The 10,981-nt window shown below is 35.3% G+C and overlaps 1 protein-coding gene across 1 annotated transcript in view; it reads right to left on the bottom strand.

Moving 5' to 3' along the window:
* Window positions 1-7,677: 7,677 nt before the first annotated feature.
* Window positions 7,678-10,981, bottom strand: part of LOC110595233 (pre-B-cell leukemia transcription factor 3-like) — a 37,200-nt gene continuing 33,896 nt past the window's right edge. The window contains exon 3 of the mRNA XM_021710160.1: window positions 7,678-7,748. Coding sequence (XP_021565835.1) covers window positions 7,735-7,748 — 14 coding nt within the window. The 3' untranslated portion in view covers window positions 7,678-7,734. The remainder of the gene's footprint in view (window positions 7,749-10,981) is intronic.

Below are 10,981 nucleotides of genomic sequence, written 5' to 3'. Positions count from 1 at the left end.
GCATAGCAGACCAAATAAACATTGACAGAGAAACAGGAAAATCTTAACTGAAAATCTTGACATGAGAAAGGTGTGTGCAAAAATGGTTCCAAAGAAAAACTCTTGCATCACTACAATGCACCAACTTACACATCACTGTCTGTGAGGGAATTTTTAGCCAGTAAACAAGTAACTGTATTGGAACACCCTCCCTTACTCACCAGATCTGGCCCCCAATGACATTTTTCTTTATCCAAAGATAAAGGAAATATTGAAAGGAAGACATTTAGATGATATTCAGGGCACCAAGGGTAATATGATGATAGCTATGATGGCCAGTCCAGAAAAAGAGTTCCAAAATTGCTTTGACAGGTGGACTAGGTACTGGTGTTGGAGAATAGCTTCCCAAGGGGAGTCCTTCGAAGGTGACCATAGTGATATTCAGCAATGAGGTAGGCAGCATTTTTATTAAGATGAGTTTGTGAACTTAATTGCCAGACCCATATGTGCCCACTCCAAAATTCATATTGTAACTTAATCCTCAAGACAACAGTACTAATAGGCCTGATCTTTGGGAGATGATGAGGTCATGAGAGCTCTGTCATCATGAATGGTCTACAAAAGGCCTAGAGGAAGCTAGCTATGGCCCCTTTTTGTGGTTTTGCCCTTCGACCATGTGAGGAAACAGTGCTGAAGGTGCCATCTTGAAAGCAAAGACCTATCCCTGACCAGACATTGAACCCTCCAGTACCTTGATCTTGGCCCTCCCAGCCTCCCTAACTGTGAAAAACAAATATGTTGTTTCAGGTATTTTGCCACAGCAGCACAAACAGACTAAGAAACATACTCCAGATTTATTCCTACTCGGCCTCTGCCTAGTCACCCAATCTCTTCACTTTCTCTAATTTGGCGGGCACACTCTTACCACAAGATTTTTACATTTGCTGTTCCTCCTGTCTGAAATGCTCTTTTCCTAGATATCTGCATGGCTTCTTCTTCATTTTTCTTCATATATGTGGTCAAAAGTGATCTTCTCAAGTAAGGCTAGTCCCCAGCCACCTATTTAAAATTTTTAAATTTCAACACCCCCACACACACACCACTTATGTCCTTTCCTTGCTTTATTTTTTCAAAACATTTATCATTTGCATAGATATAGATAGACAACAAAACTTATTTGGTTTATTACATTTCTCCCATTGGAAGGTAAGCTCTACTAAGACAAGAAATTTTCTTTCCTTCATTCCTGTGGTATATCACAGAACTTTGTAAATATTTCTTGAATTAATTAATGAACCATAGGCACTTAAACTTAGCAAGTTTAAAATGGCACCTGTAATTCTATAGCACTTTGGAAAACCAAGGCAAGAGGACTGCTTGAGTCCAGAAGTTCAAGACCAGCCTCAGCAACATGGTAAGAACTCATCTCTACAAAATATTGAAAAATTAGCTGGGCATGGTGGCGTGTGCCTGTAGTCCCAGTTATTTGGGAGGCTGAGGCAGAAGGATCACCTGAGCCCAGGCAGTGGAAGTTACAGTGATCGAGATCACATTACTGCACTCTAGCCTGAAGTGAGACTCCGATTCAAAAAATAAAAGAAAGACTGTGTTTACAATGCAGCTCCATCATTTTTTCATCCCCCACCACAAAAACTATTCTTTTCTCATCTTAAGAATAGGCATCAACATTGAACCAAGCGCCCAAGCCAGAACTCTCTAGGATTCATTCTTGACTCCTTTCTTCCAACCAAATATTTCCAGGCTGTCTCCAAGTTCTGCTAATTAACATCTTATTAATCCATCCATTTCTCTCTGTCTTTTCTTAATCTAGTCTGAGCCACCATCATCTCTCACTGGGACTATAGTAGACTCCAACTGGCACCTTTTTCTCATTTTTTGGCCTCCTAAAATCTACTTATTCAAAAGTCAAAGTGAACTTTTTAAATAAGCCTATGTGCTTCTCCTGCTTTAAAACAAACAAACCTTCACAGGCTTCCTACTGCTCTTAAGAATCAAATTCAAATTCCTCACTCCCCCTAGAATCTGCTGCTTACCTCCCCAACCTCTTCATACTATTCGCCCACTCACACTCTCTGCTCTATTCACCCAGGTATCCACACTATCCCTCAAATACAATGCTTACCACACCAGGATTGTGTATTTGTCAGTCTCTCTTCCTGGAATGCTGCTCTCCCAGTTTTTTTTGAAGGCTGCTCATTCTCATTCTACCAGTATCAAACGATACCAAAAATTTTTTCTTTGAACAATCCATCAAAAGTGGCCTCACTTAATGTCATTTTCACCACTGTTCATTTACTTGGGTTTTGTCTATGTCCCCCAATAGAATGAAACACTCAGTAAGAAGCTTATCTGCCTTGCTTATAGTTCTTTTCCTATGCTTAGGACAGTGCCTAGCACACAATTTGTTTCAGATATTTGTTAAGTAAATGGCTACACTAAATCATCATTTAGCAGAGATGGTGCAAAAGAGATTTTAACTAACATTCACTGGGTTGTTGGACAAAGACAGTGCCTCCTAATATCTTCATGTCATGATGTCCCTAGAAAATGGTTTTGTACAGTACACTAGGATAAACAGACAAGAGTGCTCGTAGCCAGAGGTGACCAGTACCAAGGGCTCTAGTCATCCTAGCACCAGCCCAATCGCCCAGAGAGCTAAGAGGCTTAATACCTCATCCCACTTGAAAAGCTCTAAACTACGATGCTTAAGCTTTCTTCCAATTTTGAAATTCTAATTTTTTATGAATTCTGTATATTTCTTATATACAGACCAAAGACTGTTAATAATTCTTAGCTACCTAATATTAAAGGAACTCTGTACTTACTCTACCCACCCTAATACTGATTGCCTATATACTGTCTATCTCCTAATTAGCCTTCACCATCTATAATAGCTTTTGTTATCCCTAAGACTGATCTGAGAGTGGGCTACTCACATGAAAACTCATACAGCAAATATAACAAGAGATAAGGAAGCTATACTTTAAAGTCACAAGAAAGATGCCCAACTCTCAGACTGGATAAAAATCTCAAAGTAAAAAAGCCTGCTCTTATATTACACCAGTTGTTCACTCCACTCCATAACAAGTACAATCTACAGTGACTTTGTTGACAAACCAGGCTAGCACATGGCCCTGACATTTTATAAAGTTCTGATGATTCCAAAGGAGAGCTCATAAGACCACACTCTAAGGCCATTAATTTAACTTATCAGTAGTATTAAAAAAAAAAAAAAACTGGTGGTGGATGAGTGCTGTTTATTCTATGTCTATTGTGCATCAATAAACTTGTAAAAACAAAAAAATTAGCCTGAGAGTAGTGATGAAAGTTAATATCACTAGTAATGTGACAAAGTGGCATCATATGCTTCTTGATCTACTGGCTAAGGACCTGTGTTATTCCTGCCAAAATAGTATAACTTCAATTATAAGAAAACATGAGAAAATCTTGAACAGAAAATATACATATTCCACACAATAAATGGCCCATACATTTTATAATGTCAATGTCATAAAAAACAAAGAAAGGTTAAAGAATTGTTACAAGTTACAGGAGACAAAAGGGACATGAAAACTAAATATAATTCACATTCATACTTTGAATCCTGGATAAGAATTTTCTTTCTTTTTCCTATAAAACACATTAATGGAAAAACTGCTGAAATAAGGTCTATAGATTACAGTATTATATCATTGCCAATTCCCTGATTTTAACAATTGTTATGACTATAAAACAGAATATATCTTTGTCTTTAGAAAATGTACACTAAAGTTTTTAGTGTTACTATCATGCCATGCCTGCAACTTACAAAAGGTTCAGAAAAGACAAAAATATGCATATAAAAAGAATATGTATATATATGTTCACATAAACATTTAAGAAAGAAAAAACTTTTTAATTGAGTGTAGGTGAGTATAGTAGAGGTCATTTTGTGGAATACATGCAAGCTGTGAGGGGAAATGTTAGAGAATTTACCAGTTTCAAATACAAAGAGATGGAATATGAGAAAACATGCCACACAATAACATACATCACTAATTTTATTATGAGAGGAAGGAGAGAAATTCTACAACAAACCTTTATCAGGAACAGTATTTTCTTATGGGAAAATGTGTTTGTAATATTATGGTCTTTTGGTAATAATGGAGAAAATTATGAAAATATGTATATCAAAACACTTGGAAATTATACACTAATTCTCAAAGGAAATCATTTTACTCGGTCATTCCTAAAGCTACATGAAATAAAGAGAAAGCAGAGTTGTAGGCAAGAAAAATAGGAAGATGACTTGAAAAGTTTTCCTAAGCCAGAATAAAGAGTGCTGTATCTTTAGGAGACAGATACACCAATGGAATTTTGCTAAATGAAGACATGATAGACTAAATGAGCAGCGTGAAGCCTGGAAAAAATGTTGGCAAGATGAAAACAGAGAGATACTTTAAAATCAAAAGCACATCCAAAGTTATTTTATTGTTCATATTAACCTAATATTAATATATACAGAGAGCATTTTATCTAGCTTATAAGGAAATAGAAGAGACAACAGAGTTCAACAAATATTCACTGAATGTCCAGTGTGTGCCAACACTAGAGATATAGAATAACTAAAAAAAATGAATTCCTAGTACTCAAACTAGTATTCCTGATAAAGCCTTGAAATGAAAGACACAATTTGCACACTGAAATGATGACTGTTAGTAAATATTCCATGAAACTAAGAAAAAAAAAAAACTCTCCAGAAAAATTCTCTCCACTAGCAGTAGCCATTCCAACCAGTTTGTTTCACTGAGGTTGTTGTGATGACGCTTGTTCACAGATTTATATTAAGGAATAGAAGATATGCTGACTTCTAGAGTTTTTCCATGTAGTAAGGTATTAAATAGGTATAATAATACAAAAGTTCTTTATTAGTACAATAATTTACTACTAGAACATAAAATTTAGGGTTATAAGATTAATACATTAAAGTTCTGCCTTCTGAATCAGCATTACAGTGTAAGAAAACCTAAGAGTTTCTTAGTGGAATATATGCCACTGAAGTACTCACCTAAATAACTATTTATATCCTACTTCATTCCTTGAGGAATTTCAGACAGGAATCTACAAGTGCTTAATTTGGTTTTTGCTCATTATCCATATATTCAATCTCTGTTGTTAACATCACCTCCTTACTTATCTTTTCAGTATAAATTTCTGTGATGTGTCTTTGAAGTGAAACAGCTCTATCAGTAAGCATCACTGAGTTCATAGTTAAAGCAAAAAACAAATATCAGGTTGTTAAGAGCTGGTGGTCTATTATTAGCTCTTTAACCTCAAATATCTTGCAGCATTTATTACTATAATTATTATTATTGATCTGAGTTAACAGTTACAATGATAATAAATATCATTGAAACAATGGCATTTCGTGATTTGTGAGGGTTTGTTTCCCAAAAAGGAATCAAGAAAAATACATTGAATATATATACATCCTGGTAAATAAAGTGCCAAAAATTAGAATTGAATTAAATGAGTACAGTTTCCCTGATTTAGAAGGATATGAAAACTCAGGTGTGTGGATCAAAGATGTTATAAACACACAGAAAATTACCATTAAATTTGTATCCCATTCTATAAATTAGATCTTATATGCCTTTCAAAATAGAGAATTGTCAGTTAATATTCAATCTACTCTACATGTCATCAGCTAATTATATCCAGGACCAGAAAAAGAAAATGTTTCCTAGACTACAGTGCTTCAGGATGACTCAGTAAGGAAAACAAGCTGTAGGTATTGAAACAATATTTTAGAGGGGGAGAAAATGTTCACATTTAAGCAGTTGACAAACTTTCCCTAGAATACAAAAAATTTCTTTGCTTCTTTAATTATGTCACCCCATACTGCATCATGACCTAAAACACACTGCCTTAATGTGAGAAAAACAAAAAAAAAAAGTTAAAACATTTAAGCTGAAGCTGAAAGGTAATTTAATATTAGAATTGGTATGTATGAGAGTTTTGTTATTACTAAACAACATGAAGACCCCAAAACATTAGAAAATTAAAATGCTAAATACAAACGTGCCCAACTAAATATTTTTTGAAATGGAAATAAAACATTAAGAGTAAAATTCATTCTAATAGTCATTTTTTTAAAGTTTACTAAAGCCTACATATATATTATTTAACTCTGTACATTGAATAATCTAGTTAAACAAACTAGGTATTTGTTTGTGTTTTTTTAAGTAATGATTATAGGTAATTTCATTAGAAGGAAACAAATAAACACGTGTTTAGTTACATCCAAACATAACTTTTAAGAGTCCATTATCTACCACAACTGCTGTGTAGGTTCACATATACATGTGGCCAGGAACACATAAAGACATGATATGATGGAACAACAATTAGAAAATTTAAAAAACACATTATTTTATTTTTGTGTAATTAATTAACCTCTATCACCCACCTCTTCTCTCTTCCTTCCAGAAGTTTCCAGAATTCAAAGAAATGCCTTTATTTGGCATTTATTTACTGAAAATTGAATTTAAATAATTCCCATACTATTTTATAAAATTGTTTAAAGAAATAGGGGAGATAGGGGATAAGAATGGAAGATAAAAGAAAAGGATAAGTAGTATGGGTTTAACAACCAACATCAATCAAGAGACTGGGGGCCGGGGAGAGGCAAGGAAAAGCCAGTAAAACTTATAATAACACTGGCTTAGAATATAAATTTCATTAATAATGACTAAGAACTTATGTGTAATTATAGACAAATGTACTAACAATCTTTTGAAAATCCACGGGAGTAAAACAGCCATCAGTATATTTCATAATCCTAGATTTGAACAGCTTTTCTAACAACAAGCTGTCTGGGTAATTACTAAGCTATCTGAGAATTACTGTGAACTTTGTACCTTTCTAGTTTACTGACAGATAACTATTTATTATTAGCTCAAGTAATAATAATGTATTAAAATACTTGCTTTATATACAGAAACATATGTTTGCATTTAGACTACACTGAACTTTGTTACCCAGAAATATACTGTGAAAAGCTACACAGAAATATGTGAATCAGCAGCAAGGCAAACACAAAAATGAAACTGGTTGCTATTTATCTGAGAGTCTATTATAAATAAAATCTACTTTGTGCCTGGATATGCACTGTGGAGGATTATTTTTGATTCTATAGATAAACCTTGTTGCTGTTATTAATGTTAATGTGTTGCCTGTGATCTCTTACATACTTAGAGAGGAAAGCATATTAAGTAATTCTTAAAATTTCTGACCCCATGAGCTGTGACCATGCTATTGCACTCCAGCCTGGGTGACAGAGTGAGACCTAGACTCAAAAAAAAAAAAAGAAAAATTCCTGTCCCCAGATATGTAAGATGTACAAGTCTAAAAATCCAATGTACAACACAATGTACTTATATTCTAAATATTTGCAAAATAAGTAGATTACAGCTCTTGCGGTGGGGGGGAGGGAGAGGAATGGATATGTAAGCTGATGGATATGTTAATTTGTTTCACTACAGTAACCATTTTCCTATATACTATATATATCTTATAACATCATGCTGTATACCTTAACTATACATAATAAAACGCATTTAAATACGAAAATATTCCTAATCTTTACAAACATGGTTAAATGTGTTGATCTGATTTTCTGGGAATTAAATAATGCACCTTGAGTAGAAAAGTAAAATAACTTAGGGACCAAATACATGAGTTGTTAAAAAAAATTTAGTGAGGACATTCTGAAAAGTAAACTCAATGACAGAAAAATTGAGACTGAAAGAATGCTTGTGTCTTCAGTGTGTCATTTAGAGTATGTAATTGATTCCAGCAGGAAAAGTCACCCTCATTAAAAAAGATGTATTGATTAGTTTAAATCTTACTGAAAACTTGTCTCATTTCAAAACTCTACCTTTCATTCTAAATATGTCCTGAAAATACAATCCAGGTTCTTTAATGTGGTGGTTACTTCATTTCAAAACTTTAAAATGTATTTTTGCTTTTGATATTATATATTAATGTCTCATAACATTCTTGTGAGTCACTCTGGTATTATAATTCTGTTGATTAAAAAATGAAAATAAGAAACAAATGAACAGACATTAGCATAATGGCAGCTGGGCGTTTTCAACAAAGAATTATTAGGAGATGGTTACCACATTAATTAGTTAATCCCAGCCCTTGCAAACAACAATCAACATAAACACTCTAAATTTAAATGTTTAAATATGATAAATATAAGTATATTGGTGCAAATTAGTAATTATATGTACAATGATTCTATACAGTCTCTTTAAGATCTCTCACAGCATTACACACAATTAAGAACTTGACTAATGTTTTCCACTAATGTTTACTCAAGAAAACCTCGTTGGAGTGGATAGACTTGACCCATAATTTAAAGAAGGAAGTAGTCGGCAAATAAGAAGAAAACTACTCCCTATATATTAGATCTTACAGCCTTCCTACTGCAGACAATATATCTCTTTTCTTAGCCATAGGCTACCCACTCACAAGTCTTTACAACATCCATGATAGTGGTAAGGAACAATTTAATACAACAGCCCACCCCACAGAAAATTCCCACTCAACTTTAAAGGCTTGTCATATCTGTCCCATCAAGTGGTAAGAAGAGATGAAAATGGATTCTCAAGAGCAATAGGCTTAATGCACTACCCCTGAGGTAGTAAACCATCCCACTTAGTGTAAATAGTTTTGAAACCTGGTGATATAAGTATAAGATCCATTTCTCGTCTGTAAAAGCAAAGGCTAAAGTATATTAACTGCTATGGTTTCAAATCATCAGTAAAACTAAAACACTGAGAGAAAGGTAAAGATCCACTTTCCATGGCTCTGGATTTTTACCCTGGACAGTGAATTGAATATATGCAAAGTCCAGTTTCTAATTTTAATTTGAGCTATTCCCACAGTAACCATATTTTCACTGCACACTACTAATTGAATAACCACAAATAAGACAGATATGTAAGAATATTGCAAAAGGACAAGTTAGACTTTTACAGCTGAAAGTTAAGACTGATATTAACTAAAGACAAACTAGTATATGTAAGAGGACTCTTAGACTATCATATCGAAAATGGCTCTGAATAGTAAAAATACAAATTTTGGACAATTGTTCACTATATGTATGAATGCCATGTTTTTATATCTCTCATATAAGTTCAAATGCAACAGTGAACTAACAGCACTTCAACAAACCATTTTTTAAGTCCTTCGGGACCTTATGTATTAAAGGTTTATTTTAGCTTTTTAAATTTCTTTTTAAATATTCCTTTAGGGCTGGGCTCAGAGGCTCAGCCTGTATTCCCAGCACTTTGGGAAACTGAGGCAAGTGGATTGCCTGAGCTCAGCAAGTTCGAGACGAGTCCGGTCAACTTGGCAATACCTCTGTCTCTACAATAAATCAAATATTAGCCAGGCGTGGTGGTGCGCGCCTATCGTTCCAGCTACTTGGAAGGCTGAGGCAGAAGGATCACTGGAATCCAGTAGGTCGATGCTGGGGTGGCTGTGAGTGTGCCACTGCACTCCAGCCTGGGCAACAGAGTGAGACTCCAACTCAAAAAAAAAAATTCCTATAGCATTAAGACAAAAAATTGTATTGGTATTAAGGGCCCTTAGTCTTACAATGTCAATACCAATGAAACAGTTTCCACTGGTGAAGTCCCTTACTAACACAGAGTAAAATCTGATAGAAAGGTTTCTTTAGATCCAATAAGGTATTATTGGAATCACTGTAGTTTATATATTGTATATGACCGATTGAGTACATACCAGGCCCTGAGGATCTACGGACTTAGTAAAACTGGAAATATTAAAATTTTTTACTGGTTAACATTAGAGTATATGTGTTCATCACAAAGACTACAATAGCAGTAAACGGGACTAGTAGAGCCTCTTTCACTAAATTCCGAATCTAAATGTTTTCTCAGCCACCAAATCATTCCCTGGAAAGGTATGAAGACATATCAGTTATGTGCTATATGTGAAAACATTACAAATCAAAAGAATAGCATTGATACGTCCTCTTTGTTAAAATGCTAATAACTTACTATAACACAACGCACCTCAGAATACATTTCAATACTGCACAGGTTTCTACCTGAGACCCTTCCAAAAGGGTTTCTATTAACAAATAACAATAATCTAGAAAATGCATCTGGATCATGGACTCAAAGACTAGAATTATAATGCTGCCTGTACGCATAAGAGATATGGCAATAGAAGCAATATTCCAAGGCTTCCTTGAGAGTGAGGATAAAGTCAGTGACTGCTGCTTATATACCACCATTATAAAAGTCTGTTCTGCCAGAGGCAGAAAAGTTGGTAAGTGAATGCATCAATACTGAATTCAGTCAGAGTTGCCTTCAAAATGTAATGGCTCATTCAGTGCAAACATTAGGGAGAGGCTAATGGAAAGGTTGCCTGGTCAGCTAGATTGAACACAACATGAGGTCCTCCTTTGGTATACGCATTGAACAGTGGTTAATTCTGCCTCTGGTTGCCCAACTTTATTATCTTTAGAATGGGAGGAGGGAGGACTCTGAGTTTTGCTTTGTTTTATTATAATCCCAGCACTTTGGGACACTGAGGTGAGAGGACTGCTTGAGAGTCCAAGAGTTTGAGACCAGCCTAGGTGACATAATGAGAACTCATCTCTATTTTTTTTAAAAAAAAGAGCCCTAGCCAGGCTCGGTGGCTCAGCCTATAATCCCGTGCCTTTGGGAGGCTGAGGTGAGTGGATTGCCTGAGCCCGCGGGTTCGAGACCCGCCTGGGCGGTGAGACCTTATCTCTACAATAAATCAAAAAATCAGCCAGGCGTGGTAGCGCATGCTTGTAATTCCAGCTACTTGGAAGGCTGGGGCGGAAGCATCGCCGGAGCCCAGCAGGTCGAGGCTGCGGTAGCCGGGAGAGGCCACTGCACTCCAGTCTGGGCGACAGAGTGAGACTCCAACT

The sequence above is a fragment of the Carlito syrichta genome, unplaced genomic scaffold (assembly GCF_000164805.1).
Source record: "Carlito syrichta isolate Samal-C Ts95f unplaced genomic scaffold, Tarsius_syrichta-2.0.1 Scaffold75497, whole genome shotgun sequence".
Classification (NCBI taxonomy): domain Eukaryota; kingdom Metazoa; phylum Chordata; class Mammalia; order Primates; family Tarsiidae; genus Carlito; species Carlito syrichta.
This window is presented reverse-complemented; position numbering and strand designations above follow the sequence as displayed.